Source organism: Gadus macrocephalus, chromosome 16 (genome assembly GCF_031168955.1).
Source record: "Gadus macrocephalus chromosome 16, ASM3116895v1".
Lineage (NCBI taxonomy): Eukaryota > Metazoa > Chordata > Actinopteri > Gadiformes > Gadidae > Gadus > Gadus macrocephalus.
This window is the reverse complement of record NC_082397.1, coordinates 24,703,833-24,728,053: the sequence shown is the minus strand read 5'-3', so window position 1 is coordinate 24,728,053 and position 24,221 is coordinate 24,703,833. Positions and strand designations below refer to the sequence as shown.

The 24,221-nt window shown below is 43.8% G+C and overlaps 1 protein-coding gene and 1 long non-coding RNA gene across 3 annotated transcripts in view; both read right to left on the bottom strand.

Moving 5' to 3' along the window:
• The window catches only part of farsb (phenylalanyl-tRNA synthetase subunit beta), a 36,439-nt gene that overhangs the window by 5,653 nt on the left and 6,565 nt on the right, over window positions 1-24,221 (bottom strand). For both annotated transcript variants that reach the window (XM_060074516.1, XM_060074517.1), the window contains exons 5-13: window positions 15,182-15,254; window positions 11,016-11,131; window positions 9,163-9,313; window positions 8,985-9,093; window positions 6,535-6,605; window positions 4,610-4,671; window positions 4,425-4,476; window positions 3,512-3,573; window positions 3,149-3,356 (exon numbers count right to left, since the gene is read on the bottom strand). In XM_060074516.1, coding sequence (XP_059930499.1) covers window positions 3,149-3,356; window positions 3,512-3,573; window positions 4,425-4,476; window positions 4,610-4,671; window positions 6,535-6,605; window positions 8,985-9,093; window positions 9,163-9,313; window positions 11,016-11,131; window positions 15,182-15,254 — 904 coding nt within the window. The remainder of the gene's footprint in view (window positions 1-3,148; window positions 3,357-3,511; window positions 3,574-4,424; window positions 4,477-4,609; window positions 4,672-6,534; window positions 6,606-8,984; window positions 9,094-9,162; window positions 9,314-11,015; window positions 11,132-15,181; window positions 15,255-24,221) is intronic.
• Window positions 3,581-4,417, bottom strand: LOC132474093 (uncharacterized). The gene is made up of 3 exons (XR_009529572.1): window positions 4,324-4,417; window positions 4,102-4,281; window positions 3,581-4,046 (listed from the first exon to the last, which is right to left on the bottom strand). It is a non-coding gene; the product is annotated as an uncharacterized LOC132474093 (long non-coding RNA).

Here is a 24,221-nt window from a genome sequence, read left to right as displayed (position 1 = left end):
TGAAGGAGTAACATCACGGGAGAGGAGGGGGACATCCAAGTGGGAGAGAGGGAACCAATCCAAAGACCTCGGTGAGGATGCATTTCAAACACCAACCTTAACTCCTCCAATGCTTTTCCGTTATCCGATAATAACAGTAAGAAATAGTATTTTCTTTGAAAAATAAGATTTAAGAATGGTTGAAAACAGGACAGATTCCGAGATAAGGGAGCTCTGTCCAAGATGCATGGCGGCTGGCATCCATAAGCATACCGTCTGCTGGATGGCCTCCATGGCCCATCTATTCTGGGAAGGCTAGGCTGTGTGGAAATCTAGGCTTTGCTTGACGGAAATCTTCCAGAACGCAGCTGCATGGATGAAGAGTGAAAATCCCTATAGCCTGAGAGGTTAACCCATTTTCCGGGTACTAGCCACATGCCAACAGGGCGGAATGTGGCTCAGGAGGTAGAGCAGGTTGGCTGGTAACCGGAAGGTTGCTAGTTTGATCCCCGACACCGCGAGTTGTCCCTTAGAAAGATAACTAACTGTAACTGCTTCCTAAGCGCTGGCTGTCGCCCTGCGTGGTTGAAATTGCGAAGGTGTGTGAATGTGTAAATCAATGGGTGAATGTTAGGAAAAATTGTGAAGCGCTTTGAGTGACAAAATGGATAGAAAAGCGCTCTATAAATGCAGTCCATTTAATGAGAAAGGGGCCTCATACACCTCACCACATACATGACAGTGGAACTAGAGGGAGAGGGCCTTTATACACCTCCCCACATACATGACATTCAAACTCAGTGACAGAGGGTCTTGATCCACCTGGCCACATACATTACAGTGGAACTCAGAGGGCCTTGATACACCTCCTAACATACATGACAGTGGAACTCAGAGAGGGGCCATCATACACCTCCCCACATACATGACAGTGGAGGCATGCGGCGCATCACCTAGCTACAAGGCAGTGAGGCTCATTGACGTAAAACGGCCTTTAGGGGGCCGCCGGGGCAGGATCTACTCACAACATGATAGAGCAACATCATGACAGCAAAAGAAAGGGACATGGGGACAAGAGTGTATGCAGTTTACATGCAGTTCCTTTGGCACCACAGTAATGGGGCTCATCTCAAGGGGGATGAGAACGCCTACAGAGACGAGGTGGAGCATTTGGTGGGGTGGTGCAGTGCAGACTAACAACTTGCTCCTCAATACATTTAAGACCAAGGATCTCATTGTGGGTTATAGGAGGAATAAGATCAAAGATCAAGATCAGCTTCTGATAGGCGGGCTCTGTGTGGAGAGTAGGGGTGGGTATTGCCAAAGAAGTCACGATTCGATTCGTATCACGATTCACATGCCACGATGCGATTCTATCACGATACTTAAAAAAATAAAAAATTAAGCCATTACCAGTGGTTGACTGGCTGTGTATGATCTGGATAGTGTGTTCAATTGATAACTCAAAGCAACTCAATTCATACATAGCTGTATTTATTGAAACGACTATTACTGGATACACTGACAAGAAGTGCTAAGGATCTATAAAACTTAAAATAACAAAATAAGGATAATCAGTGCCGTTTACATGGCCTCAGTGGTCCTTTAAACCAATGAAATGAAAACATTCAAACATTTCCCCTTTTGGAAGTAGCTGCCATTATAACAACAATATCATTTCATAAACATAAGAGGACAAACTGATGCCACAAAAAGTGAATAGGCTTTATAAAACTATATACATTTTTTTAATTATTCATTTTTTTAAATTAATAATCGATTCTTGGCGTCAACAATCGATGCAGTAGATCGTGAAAATTAGAATTGCGATGCATCGTCATGACGATTATTTGGCACACCCCTAGTGGAGAGGGTCTCTGACTTCCGCTTTTTGGGAGTTAACAACATGGAGGACCTGACCTGGGGCGTCGACACCACTGGGCTAGTGAAGAAGGCCCAGCAGAGACTTTACTTCCTTAGAGTTCTCAGGAGAAACATCATCCCCCAAAAACTGCTGGTGTCCTTTTGCCGCTGCTCAATGGAGAGCATACTGACATACTATGTATTTTTGTGTTTTTTAAGCTGTACTGTGGCACAGAGGAAAATGCTCCAGGGGGTCATAAAGGCAGAACAGAAAATACTCGGCTGCCCTCCTTCCTCTATGGAAGAAATTCACAGCTCTCGCTGCCTCAAAAAGGCCAAATCCATCCTGCAGGACTCATCACACCCCGGTCACAAACTGTTTGAACTACTGCCATCAGGCAGAGTATAGTCCAGCTGCACCCCCGGAGAACAACACCCTGGCGTGACAACAACAACCCAGGCGCGACGGTAGTACTCTGGCGCAACGGTAGTGATTTATTTTTTAAACCTTTTTTATACACCGCTATCAGACACCAAAGATCAACCATGGAAGTGAGACTGTCAATATGCTTAAAATATTGAGTAATATTCATGTTAAAGCCATGCCGTGGTTTATTTCCTTTTCGCCAAATTCGAATATAATAATACAGTGCCCTTTTTGAAAAACTCGCTGCACTTCGTTCAAGGAAGTAAGTGAGAGTTAACATGAATATTACTCAATATATTAAGCAGATTGATAGTCTCACAAATAAATCACTTCCGTCACACCAGAGTACTTCCGTCGCGCCTGGGTTGTTGATGTCACACAAGGGTGTCGTTCTTCGGGGCTGCAGCTGGATACTATTGATCAGGCAGGAGATACCGGTCCATGAAAACTTGAACAAACTAGCTTTAGCCAATGGCCGTAACTTCTATAAATTGTGCTACTAAAGCATAATTGTTAACATTTTTACATTTACGATGTGGATTACGTGGATTTTTGTGTGGATGTTTCTTAGGTGCTTTTTAATGCCTATAGGAGTACTATATTTATGTATATATATTTATTATTTATGCATACTAACTCAATGATGTTGTTACACTGAACTCATGTTTTTGCACTTAACAAGGACTGCACTTAATTTTTTTTGCATCTGTTACAATGAGAAATACAGATATTCTATTCTAGCAATAGCTAGACTCCCATTAGAATAAAACAAACACCTAGTCCTATTGGAGTGATGGAGGCAACTATTGTGATAACACCACAAATATTTAGTGCGGAAATTGAGGATGTAAAAACACACCGACACACACAGACACACACCTGATTGGCCACGGTGTAGGTCCCTGGAGTGGTGCGGGGGATGTTGTTAAAGCCGTATGCCATGGCGGCGTCCTCCATGATGTCGCAGGCGTGGATGACATCAGAGCGCGTGGGCGGGATCTCCACCTGGATCTGGTCCCCGGCGCCAGTGGGCTGCGAGCGCAGACACATCTTGGTGAGCAGGCCGGCGATGCGCTCCGTTGACTCGCTTGGGAGGGGGGGGGGGAGGATACCGGCTGTGTTAGGGTTGTTGTCGTATATCTATAATGTGCTGAGAAGATGTGCGCTTTAGGAGATGACCAGAGTCAAAGTCCCCTTCCACTGAGCCCCTCCTCCCTTCCCCACAGCCCGCCGTTTACTCACTTGATGCCGACCTTGCGGTTGATGAATTCACTGGACAGTGTCTCCGTTCTGTAAGCAAGCTCCTACGCATCCACAAAGATACAGGCAACAGTGAGCACAACAGACCTGAATGGGACTACTGAACACAACAGACCTGAATGGGAATAGTGAACACAACAGACCTGAATGGGACTAGTGAACACAACAGAACAGACTGAATGGGACTAGTGAACACAACTGACTGAATGGGACTAGTGAACACAACAGACTGAACGGGACTAGTGAACACAACAGACTGAACGGGACTAGTGAACACAAAAGACCCGAATGGGACTAGTGAACACAACAGAACAGACTGGATGGGAATAGTGAACACCTCAGACCTGTGAAGGACAGTGACTGAATGTGACTAGTGACCACAACAGACCTGTGAGGGATAGTGACTGAATGGGACTAGTGAACATAACAGACTGAATGGGACTAGTAAACACAACAGACCGAAAGGGACTAGTGGACACAACAGAACAAACTGAATGGGACTAGTGAACACAACTGACTGAATGGGACTAGTGAACACAACAGACTGAACGGGACTAGTGAACACAAAAGACCTGAATGAGACTAGTGAACACAACAGAACAGACTGGATGGGAATAGTGAACACCTCAGATCTGTGAAGGACAGTGACTGAATGGGATAGCAGACTGGATCGGACTAGTAAACACAACAGACCGAAAGGGACTAGTGGACACAACACAACTGACTGAATGGGACTAGTGAAAACAACAGACCTGTGAGGGATAGTGAATGATGGACTAGTGAACACAACAGACTGAATGGGACTGGTGAACACAATCGATCTGTGAAGGATACAGACTGAACTGGACATGTGACAGAACAAAACTAAAAGGTGTGATAAAAGTGTGTCCAGTACCGGGTACATGTAGGTACTGCCATCAGGAGACACGACCTCAGCCCCCTCCACCCTGCAGAAGACACAACATAGAGGGGATCATTGGAGAAGAGCTGCAGGGTCTGTCTGTGGAGGAACAAGCCACTAAAGGGTGTAGAGAGTAACTTTTCAGTCAAGGAGTACTGCGGGTAGAGAAGTTTACTCACGTGAAGGGCTCTGCGCAGTACTCAGAGAACATGGTCACCATCATATCCAGCACGATCTTAGCCTGTAGGGAACATCCACTCAATGGTGACTGGTGCCGGATTCATCGCAACCACCTCCTCAATCGTGGTTTTCTACATGTTTATATCCCTACAAGAGCACCCGAGGTGCAACACCTGCTGCTCCTGCTAGGCTTGGCCTCCTTCAGAACCTTTCCATGTCACCCGGTCAGGTACACTCCTACCTTGGTGAGATCTTATGTTACCTAGATCTGGGGCCGTATTCACAAAGCATTTTATCTTACCGCTAGGAGTGCTCCTAACTCGCGCTAAAACATTTTACGTAGGAGTTTTTTCTTAAAAGTTATTCACAAAGCCGCTGAGACCTACTCTTACTAAGGATAAATCACAAAGAGTGAACTAAGAGTGACGCGCCGTTGCTATGGATTACGTCAATTCTCGTGCACGAGTTTAGAAGCGGTCAGTTCGGTGATTGGTTGTTCAGACGAGCCCACTGATTCACCGAAAAACAAGGAAATAGCCTAGGCTAGAAATGAATTCCTATTAAGTAGTTATAGTGCAGTTAGCAGAATACACGCATGATGACAATTTTGTGCAGACCACGATAATGACGTTGTAGCCTGCACGTTCAAGAGAGAGAGAAAGCAAACAATAAAAATACGTAAAATCTAAAATAAAATAAATGTTACGAACTACCCAAGTGTTGACTGATTTGTGCCAAGGTGTTTACCTAAAATGTTTTTTCAAAGTGATCCCTAAATGCCTGTCCACTCGGTTCCACACGGCCAAATTCCTTGTAATGTTGATAGCCATCATCATCATCATCATCATCGTCTGGCTGTGGAATGTTCCTCCGCTTGCAAAGGTTGTGTAGAATGGCACATACAGTGATTACTGTGCTTGCCCTCTCTGGGGTGAGGCGTACTTCGCCGTGGAGGACATGAAACCGACGTTTCATCTGCCCAATTCCTCTCTCCACAACATTTCGTGTATGTTTGTGTGCTCGCAAAGAGCCAATACGATGTGTTTTACGCATAGGACTAAGCGTAATCTGCGTAATCACTTACATGTTACACTTTAACTGTGCTCCCGGTTGTGGATTAAGGTAGGGTGTCTAGAGCCACGTCTTGCATGGATAGTCACTGTCACCCAGCAAGTGACGAACACGTCCTCGTCTTTTGATGGCGCAATTATTTTTATTTTTTATAAGGATATATTTTTTTATAACTTATAATTTTTATAACATTTTATTTCGGGACTAATCGGATTATTCCTGTTAGTCGTGGATGTTATTGCATTGCGATTAACTCCACAACAAGTTTAATACCCTAACATTTCGTCTCGCAGGCATTTACGATTCTTTGTGAATAGGTCTTACTGAGTTAGGAGTCCTCTTGAGGACTTTTAAGCTCTCCTAGACTTAGGTGCTACTTTTAGGCCTAAAATACTTTGTGAATTGCTCTTAGTGAAAAAAGTTAGGAGTCCTAAATGTAAGATTGACACGCCCATTATTTTTAGGAGTTACTCCTAAATTCGCCAGTTAGGACCTACTTTTAGCCCTAAAATCCTTTGTGAATACGGCCCCAGGTCTAATGTTATAGAATTTACATTCCTACCTTGGTCAGGTCTAATGTAATAGAATTTACACTCCTACCATGGTCAGGTCTTATGTAACCTTGGTCAGGTCTAATGTTATAGAATTTACACTCCTACCATAGTCTGGTCTCATGTAACCGGGGTCAGGTCTAATGTTATAGAATTTACACCCCTACCATGGTCAGGTCTTATGTTACCTTGGTCAGGTCTTATGTTACATAAATTATGTTCCTACCTTGGTCAGGTCTGATGTTGCATCATTTATGTTTCTACCTTGGTCAGGTCTTATGTTACATAATTTACACTCCTACCTTGGTCAGGTCTGTGGCTGTGCATTCAACAAAGACGTTTTTCGTTTTGAGGGAGATTTTGGAATGGTCTCCTGAAAGATGGAATAGAAGTAAAAGGCATAGGTGAGTAAGGATTAGGATCCATGCCATGGCTTAAACTGGTTCAGTGGTCAATGCTGAATGGCCACCACTGCTGCCCCTCCACATGGAAGAGGCTGGAATAGCACAATGAGCTAATGGCACATTTCCACCAAGCGTTACGGTTAGGTACAATTATGTGTGGTACAGTTCACGTTTCCACTGCCAAAAGTGGGCAGGGTACGAACTTAGCCACGATTAGCAGTAACTATTTTTCTGTAGTCCTCAGTTAGAGAAGCAAGAGGTCTGAGAGGGTGCCAAAAAGTTGGAGATACAAACGCCGTCCGTTGATCGGTCGACAGAAGTCACACTTCCAGGTGACAGGGGGTTAATAACAAACAAACACAGTACCTGCAAGGTATTTCTGGACAACAGTGAAAGCTTAGTTTATGAAGAAAATGTCTCGCAAAAGTTTGGACATCCTACATTGTTGCTCTTTGTTTAATGTGTCACGTTCTTCTTTTTCATTGGATTTATTGCGCGGCTATCGCCATCAGGCTTAAACCCCGCCCTACCATAAGGGTACTGTCGGCTGTGGAAATGCGAGGCGTAACTGAGCCACACCTAACTGTACTACAACGACTGCACCAGACCTAACCGCAATGCTCGGTGGAATCGAGCCATAAGGGCCTAGCATTTGAGTCTTAGGCCCCGTCCCATTACTCCCACTAGTCCAAGATTTGAGGCCTAGCTCTAAAATGTACGCGTTCCCACAGAGGGGTAGGGTGTTCCAATACTTCAGCAAGAGGGAGTGCTTATTTTCCCTTAAAATCCTCCCTTGGCAGCTAGCCAGCTTGGTACCTCACTTACAGCTAAGGGAGTATCACAAATTACCCAGGATACCATGCAAACTCAGCAAGTGGCAATTTTTCCATGTTCCTCAAACAGTTAAACATTATGTAAGGAATAATCACCGAGAGGCAGGGCAATAAACAGTTTGATATGCCCGGCTCGTGGACGGCTTACCGCCCGAGACGAAGTCGAGGGCGGTAACCTTCCACGAGCCGGGCATATCAAACTGTTTATTGCCCTGCCTTGAGGTGATTATTCCGTTTATTCTACTTCTCGCCGGCCAACATAATAAAACAATTCAAATACTTTAATAATTAGCCTTTTTCTTATTCGTATTGCATGCTTATTAAATGTATACTCTGTTTAAGTTCATCTCCCTCGAAAAGTAGTTCCCTTTAGAACTACGGTGAATAACGTTAGCTCAGCTGTAGGTAACTCGTTTCTATAGCAACCACACAAGGCTGCATCTGATCACTAGTTTAATAATGTAGTTGCTACATTCGTATCAAGTCAGCTTTAATGACGATCGATCAAACATGCACTCCTTATTCCAAATAATTAAACAACAATGGACCTCATGTTTGAAATGTATGTGATAGAAAACTATACAAGCGGCGTATTGATCTACTGTGCTCAGTCAGCAGCAAGTAGAACCGACAAGTCAGCGGGCAATATGCCGGATTAATGCACCCCTCCCAGCCAATCAGAATCGAGCATTCTTAAATGAAGTAGAATAAGTTAAATTATTTAACCATAGACTGGATTCAACTATATGATCTGAATGTGTAGGTAATCTTATTTTCAACACACTAACCCTTGGGCCTTTACTACGCTAATTTGCATAATACTAATTATATTTTAATATATATGTGTTGTACACTTCCTAGTGACCATCTAGCCTACAGACATGATCACCCACTATTACAAATACAATTGACCATAAACTTAAGGAAAGCCAAACCCCAAGAGAACTTACTTTAGATAAAAAAGTGATGTGCTGCATAGTAGAGCTATGCATTGATTCAACGGTCAACATAAATGCACTTAAATGCTATTTAAAAACTGTACGATTTCAGGTCCTTAAATACCCAAGGCCTAAAAAAAAATTTTGTTTGGTTCCGGTTTCCGACCGACCCTGTCAATTTATGTGCGACCCAAATTATTTTATGAGCTTTATAAAAAATGTTTTTTGATGCAAACTATAATTACGTTTTGGTACAGCACCTCTTCATTCTGTACAAGGATGAGCGAATTTTCTCGTTTTTAAATGAAAACAACCTACCCATCATTCGCTGCCGCTGGAAAAAATAAAATAAAAAAAATTCCCTACCTACCCATGACCTCAACTGACAACCAACAGGAACCAAACTTTTTTTTTTTTTTAGGCCCAACAATTATCCATCAGAAAATCCAAAAGTATCTCAATAAATAAACGCTGGTTCTATGTAAACATCACTTTGAGATGATGTTCCTCTGTGCAGATACTCTATATTTGAAATGGGTAACTATGCTGAATGCCAGAGCAACAAGGCCTGGCTCACCGTTGATGATGGGAGGCATGGACAGGACGACACCATTGCTATCGTAGATAACGGGGTAGGCGGGCTTGTCCTCGATGATGTGGAGGTAGTGCCTCAGGTGGCTGTCCGTCTGCAGGCCCAACCAAAGCGTCAGTTACACTTCAAACAGCCTCTCACAGACACCTTCACTGGTGTTTACCTTGTACAGGCTCATGAGCTCCACGGCAGTGAACTCCTGGGTCTGGTTGAGGGGCCTGAAGTGTATGTCGGCTGGGAGCTTGGCCGTGTACGTGAAGGGGCCGCAGACGGTGTCCAGGTCGTGGGTGCCGATGGCCACCAAGGTCCTTTTCCTGAAGGAAGAGTACGATCAGGAACCGAGAGTCTTCACAATGAAAAGCTACCATCCATTGCTGTGCCGAGACAAAGATTGGCCAATGGTCTGTTGTATCTTTTCCCTGTGGAAACTGCTCTTGACGAAGGAGACATGTCGATACAACTTTGATTAATTCTAATTTATTCTAGAATTGACAACAATTATTATTTTTTTTTAACACATCCAACATGTTTAAAATAATCATGAAAAAAATAGATTTTAAACAGGAGCAACAGATCTATAGACAACACCTAATATGTGTCATACAAATACAAACTTTCTTTTCTACTGGCACCGATGCGACCTAGGAGGAAATCAGATTGCATCACATACTAAGGACTGGCGGTCTAGAGCCCTTCCAGTCACCTGGACCATGTGGGTTCCCCCCAGCAGGGGGGCATGCCCTCCAGGAGATTTGATAATGAAGAAGCGTTTACGTTCCATCTGCAGTAAATTTATGTTTTTAGACAGAAAAGGCAAACAGTTGAAAATTGTTGGCCAAATAAATAAAAAGCATGCTGACATTTTGGGTGTATTAATAGGGACTTGCGTCATCCCCTGATTTACCAAAAACGTACCCAACCGAGGCAAAAACCGGGACTCCAAAATCGTGCAATGAACTGAAGGGGAATATTGTGAACCTTCGCCCCCCTGGTGTCATCTCAGATTATCCATGGAGCCCAGCCCACTGCAATGGAGATTTAGTGAAGTGCCCCATTGTGGTGAAAGAAAATATGATATGTTTGGACTAGGGCTCTTTCCAAATGTAGAGAACCCGGCGTTTTCTTTTAGGTACACTCAATAAAGAGTAGCCCTCAACACATTTTTCACACATCCCCATTGTCAGTTGAAACTACTGAGGTATCTAAAACCTCGCAGGTCAACAAATTCCCTTCTGCTCTGTGTGGAACTAACTGGCAGCTCCGCCAGTTTAACGCTTAACGGCATAACCAAAAGCTAAGGCCTTCTTGGAGCCTATACCTCATGGCTCGTGAGTGAAGCCCTTGACAGCGCTCTTCCTCCATCTTCATCCTCTGAGTTGGGAAGTTTTTGACGTGTTGCGCAGGACGCCCCACAGTAAAGTCTAACATGTTCGATATTTTTTAACAACTGCCATTGTCAAACAAATCGTAGTAGTCGTGTAGGCCTACACTCCCCGATCGCAGTTGACCTCAATGCTAGGGTGATCAACTGACCTTAATCAGACGCTATCTCGCCCCGTCTATAGGCGATTTATTTTTTACGCTATATTCATGAAGATACAGCAAGTTAGACAGGAAGGTTCTGGAGAGAGAGGAGAGGACATGCAGCAAAGGACCCCAGGGAATCGAACCAGGGTCGCTGCCCTAAGGGCTGAGCCCTAACGGTGCACGCTCTACCCAGTGAGCCACCGGGCGCCCAATGATTTCCTAACTGTGTGGGAGTGTGGGAAAGACGACGGTGTTGTGTGGTCTTATCGCTGCATTAAGGATAGAGTCAGTGTGGACGTTGTGCTGCACCAAGGCTAGAAACAGTGCGGACGTTTGTGCTGCATTAAGGCCAGAGTCAGTGCGGACGTTGTGTTGCATTAAGGCGAGAGTCAGTGCAGATGTTGTGTTGCATTAAGGCGAGAGTCAATGTGGACGTTTTGTTGCATTAAATCTAGTCAGTGCGGATGACCGCAGCGGTTGGCTCTCCACCTGCAGACGTTCTGGTGAAGTTTCTCCTGAAGCTCAATGAAGCTGTCGTAGCGCTCCTGCGTGAAGGTGATGTCCCTGAGCACCGCTGCCACAGCGTGGGGACGCACCGCAGCTGTCTGGAACACAACAGATCACATGTTATACAGCTTTAGTATCGTGAACACAACAGATCACATGTTATACAGCTGTAGGATCAGGAACACAACAGATCACATGTTATACAGCTGTAGCATCGTGAACACAACAGATCACATGTTATACAGCTGTAGCATCGTGAACACAACAGATCACATGTTATACAGCTGTAGGATCAGGAACACAACAGATCACATGTTATACAGCTGTAGGATCAGGAACACAACATATCACATGTTTTACAGCTGTAGGATCAGGAACACAACATATCACATGTTATACAGCTGCAGGATCAGGAACACAACAGATCACATGTTATACAGCTGTAGGATCAGGAACACAACAGATCACATGTTATACAGCTGTAGGATCAGGAACACAACATATCACATGTTTTACAGCTGCAGGATCAGGAACACAACAGATCACATGTTGTACAGCTGTAGGATCAGAAATACAACACATCAAACCAGCTTGATATTATCGGGCCGACTCGCGTATTGTCTGGAAGACAAACTGAAATTGGAAACAACGGGGGCATCGTCCACTGGGAAGAAACAAAAGTCCCGCTCCTCCCAGTAGATGACTCGGGCCCCATCCACACTGAAACGATTTTTGTGTAAAAACGCATAAATTGTATGCGTTTAGACCACTGTCCAGACGGACCAGGCATTTTTCGGTGCCTGCAAACACATTTTTTTTAAACCGGGTCCCAGGGGGAAAAAAGAGAAAAACGGCACCCTGCGTTTTGGTGTTAGGAATCGTGTCGACGCCTCCCCACTAGTTGACAACGTTAGATGTCCGTCTAATTTGCTTTGTTTGATTTGTATTATTTTTGTAGCTTTAAATTAAGCCCCTTGGTAATTTGAATTACTAACTATACATTCAAAAGTATTTTCTGCTCAAACTACAAGGTTTAACAACTGCCATCTCCTCCTCGACTGTATGTTTGTAAACAGCGCGCAGGCTTGATGCGCATGCTCCAGCTCGTCTCGCATATTTGTTATGCGGGAGCGTTGTATGGCGATATTATTGGTAAGCGGATATCATCGGTCCAAGGACTACTCTGTGTTTAAAGACATACGGCTACTCGAATTCTGAGCAACCCTGGGCGGGATTTAGCGTGAATATTCATTACGGAGGTTGTAGCACACAATATAATGGAAAGATTTCAAATGACAGACTTGGATGCAAAATGTAGCCCTATATTATAGATACATTTGCTGTTGGTGTATTAGCCTAGGACAACACGCTTATTACACATTTATCTAAATAGCCCTATGTTCTCAGAAATTGCTAACTTTATGCAAGGTCTACGTTCGTGCAGTACTTGGCGTTGACTGTCCTAAAAAAACAATATTATTGTAAATTATATCACATCAAAAAAGCGGTAGCTAACGTTAATTGAATCAAGCAAACAAATAGCTATTGTTTTTGCTCCAAAAAGCTCGACTTACCTCGAATTTAACATAAGATAGTTCCTTCCAATTAGGGCTGTAGGGTACGGACTAAAATGTATATCACAGTATGATTTGAGGCATAGTGTGTTCATTTTATCTTCTAATTTCGATATAAATGCTTCTGAAGGGGTAAAGTACTGGTGAGGCAGCAAAACTGCATAACTAAATTAAAAATCTTTTTTCTCAAGTTACTTCAATCTCTGAAAAACAGTAATATTTAATAGTATGGATTTGTTTCTCCACTTGCTTGCAGACCTTGCCGTATAGTTTTGGCATTTCAATTTGGCTAAAGTGTGTGTGGGCAGGTAACGCGTACCTGGGATTGAGTGTTTTGACCATCTCTGTAAAGCCCTTTCTATTGACATTTTGAAAGGGAACCATGTCCTTACACAGGTAAATAGTGACGGCGTTTGTTATCTCGTTCCACTGCTGGCATTTTGTCATAAGGACTGGCTTTGGAAAATGCACCATCACACCAGACAAACTATGAAGGAGACCCAATAGTTTTTTTAACGACCATTTCAATAAATGTTATTATTAATAGGGTGTGAAGCCAGGCCGGGTCAGTGACATGGTGGTGATGTTTACCAAGCCAAAGCAGAGGACTGTTGCTAATGGTGTAAGGTAATTATGTCTTACGTTATAACCTGTGATTGTCTTTCAGTGCAAAATTATTCTTTCTTATTCGAATTATGAAATGAAATTCCACACAGGAGCACACTTTACAAAGCAGTGAGGGGGGAGCTGCCTGATCCTGATGTCCTTAAAGTGGCTGAGGTTTATAAGGATTTTTCAGCGGACATTGCACCACTCATCACCACCATGGCAATCAGTGCTGATGTCCCACTGGTTGACTAAGCATTTGGGAAAGTTCAGGAAGGCAGTCCCATCTCCTACCAGCACCCAGTGTCTGTGAGCCGGATTGTGTTATTCCACCCAGATTCCCCTCCACCACCACCTCTAGATGGTTACAGGTTGGAGCCTACTAGCTGCCAGTTTGTGTGCAATCTCCAGCAGCAGCTACATCTGCAATCTCTAGAAACTAATTTGGAAATGGCCAGGAATATAGAGGTTGCTACAAGGGAGCAGAGTGTCTCTGTAGAGTGACACAGAGTCAGGAAGAATAGGATCACATCTTCCCGCTTCAGGGAGATTTGCCATGTCCGTGATCAGAGCTCAGCAGAACGCCTTGCTGCGCGAAAAAAAAAGGGTGTGGCTCAAACAGCATCAATGAAGAGGGGCCTGGCATTGGAGCCTGTTGCCATTCAGGAATATTGTCGGGGTAAAGAACACCAGTTACTGGCCTTGTGGCTTTGTCATTCACCCTGATGCTCCCTGGTTAGGGTCATCTCCTGACGGGGTTGTGTTTGATCCAACTGAAAATCCACCCTCGTGCCTGTTAGAGATCAAATGCCCAAATGCCAAATGCTACGTTGACTGTATATATTTGAAATTACAAAGCGACACCATGAAATTAAAAAAGCAGCACAGCTACTACTGGCAGGTCCAAGGCCAGCTCCTCATTACAGGAATGGAGTGGAGTGACTTTGTTGTGTTTGCAGAAGAGGACATGGTAGTCTAGAGGATCTACAGAAATACAGAGGTTGCTGCAGTCATTAGGGAGAAGGGAGAATACTTATTTTTTTACTTTTAAATCGATCTATCTATCTATCTCTAAATCTATCCATCTCTAAATGTATCTATATATACAGATATCTATATCTACAAGTTTTTAATTTATGTTGTAGAAAGTACATTTATTTTGTGCTACCAATTAATAAAAGCATTCATCTAGCGTAACCTTCTACAAATTGTAAAGTAGATCTGAGATGAAATGTTACTGCATCTCCACTACAACCGGAAACAATCGTGCCCACCACAGAAAACCCGGAAGTTAAGTTCTTGTGCACCTGGACAATAGCATACTTCCTGAGAATGCAGTATCGCTGTCAAATCTGGGAAAAGCAACGTAGCGCCGAATTGAAATACCATATTTTCAGTAGTTGCGCATAACTTTACTTTTTACATGAAAAGTAGTTAGATTACTGTATTAACGCGTGACTTATTTTGTTACGCGTTACATTCAACACTGTCTACTGGTCACACGGTAACGTCAAAATCCATACTGTAGCGCAAATTCACACTGGTGTACCTTCTATACCGTTTATACCCAACTTCAAATTGACGTTAAGAGTTTCCATCAGACTCGCGCGGTAGCCAGGCGTCTCATCCAAAGGCGAGCTCAGTCGGCGCTGTGTGCTTCAAGATTCTGACGCAAGTGCTGAGATTCCGATTGGCCCAGAGAAAGTCTATTATAAGAATTATCCAATAATGTTTCGCAATTCTAGCCTGCATGGCATGCATATGAAGGGCAGCCTCCCCCGCACCTAAAAAATAACTCTGGTTCTACGCAATTCACGTGAATGACCCAATTGACCAAGAAAACGGTAATTGTCGCCGAAAAGCGACAAGTTTGCAGGTATGTGTATTGCGAATCGCATCATGAGATAACCTGTGATTCCCACCCCTTGTTCATATTCATTCTCCGTTTGGTTCATTGTATCCACCCACCTCTGAAGTCACAAGAAGCCTCTGAGGCTCTCCACTGGCTGGGCTCACACGTCGGTAGCGCGGAGCCTCCATCCTGGAACACAGAAGATATTCACGTCAATCACAACACCTCAGCGCGAGTCCACCATGCTCTCAGTAATACATTTACATTGAGGATTCTGCTGACGCTTTCATCCAAAGCGACTCGAGAGATTAGCAATGCAAGGCACACTTCCAGCTCCATGATCATCCACCTTCCCTTCTCCTAGCTGGCGTTCTGTCTAGTGGTCATTAACCACATGTGTGTAGGGTATAGACGAAAAGTTTATAAACCAAGAACCTAATTAGCTATAGTAGTATAGTAACGGTATGGACGATAAGCCCATCATTTAATACCAATAGAGACAAATATTTATACTGTTGAGGTACCCTGTCAAGCTTTCTGCTGTGTCTGTGTACAGGTGTTGAAAGTTTTTAAACTTGTTTACTCATGAGTAGGTAGGTCTAGTTTCACAGACCAAATATAATATTCACATTATCCCTTTTATTGGTACATCTAGGTAGTTCTATCATTTCAAAGATTAGACTCAAGATTCATATCTGGCATAATGGCAGACGAGCATTTCACTTTCTTTCGCTTCATATTTCTTTCAGCCAATCATGTTGCTGAACGCAGGGATCTGTAAGCGTGTGATTGATGGACACACACTCAGCCAGCCAGCAGCAGTAAACTGTATGAAAGGTTTCATTGTTTAGACAGGCCACTGTAGATTAAAATCCCCTTCTAATAGCTTCACCCACTGACTGTAGGACTTTTCTTCGGCAGAATATCCTGTCGGAATTCATGTGACTTTGACGTCACTAGATTAGTGGTCAACAAATTTTTAACAGGAACGAAAACACAATCATATTTAGCTCTGGGCCCCGTTTCCCGATAACGATGGATCCACGCTCGTACGATCATTCTCACGAAGGATCTTGCGAACCTTTGCAGATTTCTTTCAAGCGTTTCCCGAAACTCCTCTTAACATGAACAGGCGTGCACTGCTCTAACGACGTTCGTGGGCTAACTGTCCACTGACACGGTGCTGAAATGTGCTCTGTAGGAGGGGGAGACGCAGGAATGTTGATGAAACTGTTTATTTTGTGGCAGCAAAAAATATCTCCCCATCAAGGCCAACAACAGAGTATCCTACGACAACAATAGACTGCAATAATATGAATGCTACAAATATGAAACAATTAATTAGGCCTAGGCCAACATATGCTATATCAGTCCTAATCCTGAACGCACCGTGCGTACAATTTTCACAGCATTTTCCCCCCTCAAATAATTCCATATGACAAAAATTAAAAATAGCTTGGGGAGAGGTGTTGCTGCGCTGCCTCCACAGAGACAACAGAGCAATATTATCATGAGCAGTACTAACTGGAGAGATAGTGAAATCCGCGAGCTACTGATCATCATGGGAGAGAAGGCGATGCAGTCATACTAAACAATGACGTTGAAAGAAGGTGCGATCTATGAGAGAGATGCAGAGGAACTGTCCTTACGAGGGTTATGTCGGGATAAAAAACAAGTGGTCAGCAAAATAAGGAATACGTAGATCTTTTTGCACTTGTCAATAGTTAATCACGCTTTTAGCCTACACTCAGACGAAATGTCATTCTTGCTTGCAGGTGTCTCCATTCATAAAAAAAAATTAACATTCAGGAGTATGCAAATTATTATAAAGAGGTATAGTCTCCGTGCGAAACCCCGCATTCTCCAGTGAACCAAGAAAGCCTGTGCCGTGACGACGGGCGATTTTACCCCCTCGGTTATACAAACTCAACTTGCCGATTGTGCACTCCAGGTCAGGGATGTTCAAAACTGTCTAGACAGGGTCCAATAAATAGTGAACTTCATCACAGCCTCACCGAAGTGCCAGTGCTTTACGGCAAACAATCGCAACAAAAGACGCATGCAGAAATTCTCCGACACCCGCTGGTCTTAGCATGATGCATGTGCAGTATGTCTTCTGTCATTGATCAATATGAGGACATTTTAACCACATTGGTTGAATTAAAATCAGAGGGAGACAGCAAGTGCAGCTCGAAAGCGTCCTCCCACACTAGAGCAGTGGAATCATTTGATTTTATTATATGCCTTGTGATAGTGTTGCCTTGTGACGTGGCGTTTGATCGGTACATTTCGTCTGCGCATGTATTTTTGGAATTTTCAAATGCTGCAATAAATTATGTTGTTGTTGACTTCTAACATGTCTCTGTCTTTGCTGTTTAAATCTAACAGTCTACGAGTAATATATCGGCGGTAACCACTGTTTTTGGGGTATTGCGAAATTGCACCAGCTAGACATTCAGTGGTATTTGATGTGTTTTAAAGGAGGCATATTATGGTGTTTTCTAGGGCTGTAACGATACGCGTATCAAACCGAAAATCGCGATACTCAAAGCCACAAACCTGTCTCGCGGTGTGAGAAGGCAGAAGCGCGATATGCCCTTTCTAACTCTTCGGTCAAATTGTCAGATTGAAATTTGCTAATAATTTGTCTAAATAATAGTCTGCTGACAGCGCCCCCTCCTATCGATGCCGTAAATATGTGACGAGATGTCCTCTCTGTGATCACAGCTCTCCGTGGCTACGGAGGATTGCATTTCTCCACAGCCGTCGAAGTCCTCATATGCGATATGAACGACATTTATCCAGAGTTGGCCAAGCGCGAAAAAAATTGCCTGTGTGATCCTGTCACTATTGTTTTGTGTGATTTGACTGGCAGTTTGTCTGCTTATAAGTCGGAATGAAGCGGCCACCGATTATTGACAGGATGGGTACTTTATTCTACCGGACTCGTTCGCTTCTTCACTAGACACACGCGCTACCGCTCGCTCTCCTCGCTCGTCCACTCACTCGCTGACGTCACTCACACACGCATACTAGAGCCCGACCGATATATCGGCAGGCCGATATTATCGGCCGATATTACGGCATTTTTCAAACTATTCGGTATCGGCATTATAATGGCCGATAAATGAATATTAAAAAAAAAAAAAGTTTGTCCACCAGAGGGCGCTCTAACGCCCCAAACCCGCTGATTCAGGCAGAGTGAATGACGGAGATCGACGGAGATCATCGGTGTTGTTCATAGCTGTGTTCGAAATCATTCCCTATCACGGATATAGTGCACTATATAGGGTGCTCGCCATTTTGCAGTGGTGTTCGAATTCTCAGTGGTTAATTTCATGCACTAAAATTTGAGTGTACATACGATGTTCCCTACTTGTTACTCCGTATACCACAATGCAATGCGGTAGTGTTCTTCCGGAGGAGAAGAAGAAGCTGAATAACCGAAAACGAATACATTTAATGATGGAGTCTCCGGCTTTCGTTTAGAGATGTCAACAATTTAATTGGGAGTTAACATAGAAAATGTAATATTCAAAATTAATAAAAAAAGCTTGATCAAGGAAATGTTGCATTCAACATCAATACAAGCTCCAGCTTTCCTCGGGATTGCCCGGTTTGTTAACATGATGTGGGAGCATCTGTCTGCGTCACACAAATACCCGGCGCATTTACTGACGCAAATGACGCTTAGAAATGTTCACTGTAGTGTCCGAATTCTCGTTTGTTTGTTCCCTATATAGTGCACTATATCATAAACACTATATAGGGAATAGTGAGGGAGTGAATAGGGAATGATTTCCAATACAGCTCATGTGTGCAAGTGTGTTCATGGTAAGTTGGCAACTGTCACAAGACATACATTGCTTGAATAACAATTAAAAGAACATCCCCATCAATTCTCTAAAGTCGATAAGCATGACTTAATTCATGACTACCATGTCCAGTTTTGCTGTTGTTACGTGTTAGTTGAGAGTGAAAAGGATTTAAAGGATAACTACAAATAACCAATGTTAGGGAAATCTGTTTGTTTTGTTGCGCGTTTCTGGATTTTTTTTTTATATATATATATATCGGCCGATATATCGGCATATCGGATTTTTTAATCACAAAATATTCGTATCGGTATCGGCCTTAAAAATCCTATATCGGTCGGGCTCTAACGCATACGCACGATGCCATTCTCCCGCACACACATATGCTACTCGTAACACTCTGCCTCGTTATTGCGACGTTCATGTTTTTCCTCATCTATTGAAAGTTAGGCTATTAAACATGTTGCATTCTATACGGCCTGATTATGTCATTAGCCTATTTAAGCTACATAGCCTAATAAGAAGCGCTAATAAGGATATTTGAATAAACCAACCAAACAGTTAAAGGGGCCCTATTATGCCTACCAGCAAAAAGCATCCTCCAACTGCAATCCTTGGTTATTTCTTTATTAATTTAGCTATACTTTAATAGTATTCTTTCGGTTCAAATCTGTTCAGTGTTCCAAATTATTTGTTATTAAATGTTACATTAAGATAATTGGTATTTAAGTGTTGTTTAAATAAAATGCTTTTTAAATTTAAAAGAATCGTGGGATGTATCGAACCGTGGGTCAAAAATCGTGATACAAACCGAATCGTGAATTTGTGTATCGTTACAGCCCTAGTGTTTTCCCAACAAGTGAACATAGTATTTGAGTTCCAGAAAACATGTTTTTGAAGTTGTTTGCTGGAAATAGCTTTAAGGGAAAAAGATCTCGCCTACCGCTATTCCCCTTTGTTTCAGTCCCTTCAGAGTGCGCCGTTTCTGGTATCTGTAGCTTTAATGTAAATGAGCTGCTGCCCATTGAACAATGAGCTGTCAGACTGAACCACAGCATGGAGGAGAAGGGATTGGTGCCGTTTGCGGACTCCTGGAGCTCTATATCATATAATATTATAATAATATTATATATGGGTATTTATTAGTGCTGTCAGTTAAACGCGTTATTAACGGCGTTAACGCAAACCAATTTTAACAGCGTTAATATTTTTATCGCGCGATCAACGCAATTTTTTTATTTTTTTATTTGACTCAAAACAAAGAAGCAGTAGCCTGACTGCTATGTTCAAGGCAGTATGTTTGTATGTTCATCGTATAATTGCACTGTAGGCTTTTTTTTTGTATCGTCCTGTTTTGATCAGTATATGCCAATGTTGTCAATAAAAAAACATTTGCACAAGGCAAGCCGATGCACATCTCCATGTTGATAAGAGCATTAAAATGAGAAAAATTAATGGGACAAAGAAACCAAGGGATATTTAGCATAGAATTTTTTTTCACATTAAATATTTTAATCGCTTGACAGCACTAGTATTTATATAATATTATATCTAATATCATACCCAAAAGCTTTGTGTCAGACTGCGTCTGACGTCTCTGGCACTTCCACAACAAGTGAAGACTCGTAGTGGGGGATATCTCGGCCTTGACTTTGCCCTTGATTCTCTGAAGTCCATGAACCGCGACATGGAGGAGAAAGGGATTGTACTCCGGGAGCGGAGCTGCCGGACTGCCGCCGAGACCTTTGCCTGCCGGACCTGCCAGCTTCGGCTGCAGTGCAGCTCCCGGAGTACAGTCCGCCGGAGCAGCCGGAAAGCTACGGCCGCAGTTCAGCTCCCGGAGTACACCGCCGAAGCTGCCGGACTGCCGCCGAAGCTTTGGCAGCGGCCGGACGGCTTAGACGGCGGCCAGACTGCCGCCCTACCCCCGCCGGCAGTCCGGCAGCTCAGCTCCGGGAGTACAATCCCTTTCTCGTCCATGTCTCCTCCTCTGGATTGCCGCCGAAGCTTCGGTGGCAGTCCGGCAGAAAGGGACAGGGATTGTGATCCCGGAGTTTAGATTGTACTCCCGGGGAAACCGCAGAGTTTCTCCCGCCGGAGCTGCTCGTCCACTGGTCCACAAAATCTTAGCCATGCTCTGATTGGAGAGGAGTGGGGAAGTGGGAGGTAATATTCTGTGCCCCCTTCCTACGTAGGATGGGGCGCCAAAACTGACTCGCTCGTTTGGTAACTGTAGGCGGGGTACTTTCAGAAATGCATATCTCATTCAAAAGATCATGTACAGACTTTTTTCAAAGTTTGTATGCGTATGGGACCACCAGAGACCCAAAATAACACCCCAAATCCCAGGAAATGTTTTGTTTTCATAATATGTCCCCTTTAATAAAAACACATCCAATACCATGGAATGTCCAGCTGGTGACTCCACTGAGGCTATAACGATGCTCTTAGCACCCTACGAGTACCCCTGGAGCCCTCATTAGCTATGAGTGTTTTCATGACGTTCGTTATGCAACAATGCTTTCGGGAAACGGTGTGAAAACTGTACAATGCTTTGTACGACGAACTTCACTTAAGGTGCGGCCACACCAACCGCGTTGCTCGCGTTGGACACTGCGAGTACCGCGCCTAACCTGAAGCTTGACCGGTGTGTGGTGGTTCAACGCTTCCACCGCGTCACCGCGCCACCGCAGCTAGATGAGTCCATGTCCATGCAAGTGAACGGAGCGTTCCCTCTTCGTCATAACTATCAAACCAAACATCCTTCACATTCACTGAGCAAAAATTATGAAATTAAAGTGCACATTTCTCGCTAAAAATGTTTCCATAAACGCATTTAATGGTGTAACTATGTAACTATTTCCACCCAGAATAAAGAAAGATGTCGGCCGTGGCTGCGCTGGAGTCCGAGGTAGGAAACCCAAACGCCGCGTTTGGGTGCATGATAGAGCTTGGATCGGGTTAGATTAAATAATCTCAGATATAAATAACACTAAACGGGTTAAATAACTTCACATGGTGTGTCTGGTGTGTTTCCAGCATTCGTAGTGTTGATCAGCAGAGAAATAGTCCGCCAAGACGTTGAGGTTGCTGAGCAACCAGAGACTCTGTCCATGCAAGTGAACGGAGCGTTCCCTCTTCGTCATAACTATCAAACCAAACATCCTTCACATTCACCGAGCGAACATTCTGAAAGTAAAATGCACATTTCTCGCTAGAAATGTTTCCATAAACGCATGTAATGGCGTAACTATGTCACTATTTCCACCCAGAATAAAGAAAGATGTCGACCGTATGCTTCTGTGCAAGCTCACTACTCTCTGCCAGTGACGTCGGGTCAAGCTCCATGCTGATTGGCTACCGTGGCTTAGCGTCACGCGTTGAAGCGGTGAAAGTTAAATTTTCTGAACTCCGGGCGTTCACCGCGTGTACCGCGCCTAGACCAATGGTTCCCTATGCAAAAATGACGATTTTCAACGCCCCTACCGCGAGCAACGCGGTTGGTGTGGCCATACCTTTAGGCTAACGATGCTTTCGGGAAACGTGGCCCTTGAACATAAATGTCAATTAATTTAAAAACAGGTTAACATGATTTAGTTTGGATTCCAAGCTTCAATTTATTTCAGAATGTTTATTTAAAGGTCCCATGGCATGCTTTAATATAGATATTAGTGGGCCCCTAACACAGCACTTGAAGACGTTCCCAAAATTCAGCCGTGGTGCAAAATGACAGCCACTGAAAGCCAGTCGCACATTGAGCTTACCCAAAACGCACCGTTTCGGTGTCTGTAGCTTTAATTTAAATGAGGAGGAGAGAGGCGGGTCAAGGAGGAGGGTGGGGTTGTGTCCCTGAGCAGCTTGCGGCCACGGTACCATTCGCAATGGCGAGGCACACACAGCCTTTGGCCGTGTTTTGTAAATATTCTAACTCATTCACTCCCATGGTAACGATGTTCAAATGTTAATGTGCATATTAACAATATCTCCCAGCCTTGTTCAGTTGTAAACACGTAAAAGAAACAGTCTGATACCGCTAATTCAAACGTTAGTGCATAACTCAACATTGTTCAGTTACGTATAACACTTAAAGCTCAGTTTTTCAGTTCATTCCCCGTCCACGAATCCCTCGAATTCTTCTTCTTCAGTATCCGAATTGAACAGTTGGGCGAGTACGGCATCCAACATGCCCGGCTCCCTCTCGTCATTATCTGAGTCAGTGTCGCTGCTGTTGCCTGGCAGTTCATATTCCTGCCTTCGTGAAAGCTCGGACCACAGTTGAGACTGATATATCAGCCCAGGCATCCACGATCCATTGTCAAATAGTGGCACAATTCGCCCGGCGCTGTCTCCCCGACTTGGTGAACGTGCGTTTGCCTTCTAAGTAGGGCTGGGGGTAAACGATTATTTATTAAACGATTAATCGGGCGATTATTTCATCGATTAGTCAACTAATCGAATGACTAATTGGATGGTTATCTATTTCTGTTGCTCGATTAATAAAAACCATAATGTATCTCAAATAAATACCATTCTTAATAATATACTTTATTTAACAACAGTTTTGCACAGCAAAAAACCTTCTGCTTTACACAAAATAAAATAAATAAAATAGTTTCACTGTTGAAAATGAAAGGCCAGCCGTGCTCAAATCTGCCAGTGTGAGTGTGGCCAGTCTGGCCAGGCCAGGCCAATTTGGCCACTTGGGAGAGGTGTGCTGCTACGGTACGGGCCGCTACGGTACAGATGCTAATGAGCCGACACGCGCAGTCGCGCACACGCACGGCTACGCAACCTGAGCTGGATGACGTATAGTCCATGCGACGACCACGGACATAATAAAGGCGACGAGCCTTCTTTCTCATTAAACAGTAAACATATATCCAAATAAGCAACAGACTCAGCAAAGTGCGAACTGTGTTCTCTGTGTTGTTGTCCATTGTCCACGAAAATCGTTGACGGAGAAATTTGACGTCGACGAATTTTTGACGTCGACATCATCGACGCGTCGCTACAGCTCTACTTCTAAGGCCCTGTCCCCATGAAGCCGAAAGATTTCACAACCTGCCAAGTGCGTTTACAATGAGCTAGCAAACTAATGACTCGTTCTTCCGACCTTCGGCCAGTGTGCCAGTGCCAGTCATTCCTCCACAGGTCTTATTTTACAAACCCTGCAACCGCCCGTACCCGCAACACATCAAACCGCATCAGACCCGTTTTCCGACAGTAGCGCGAATTACATCCCGCACCCGACCAGACCCACTATAAATTGATATCGACGCCCGACCCGCAACCAATGGAAAATTAAAAACATCAGATGGAACACCGGGGAATTACGCTATCT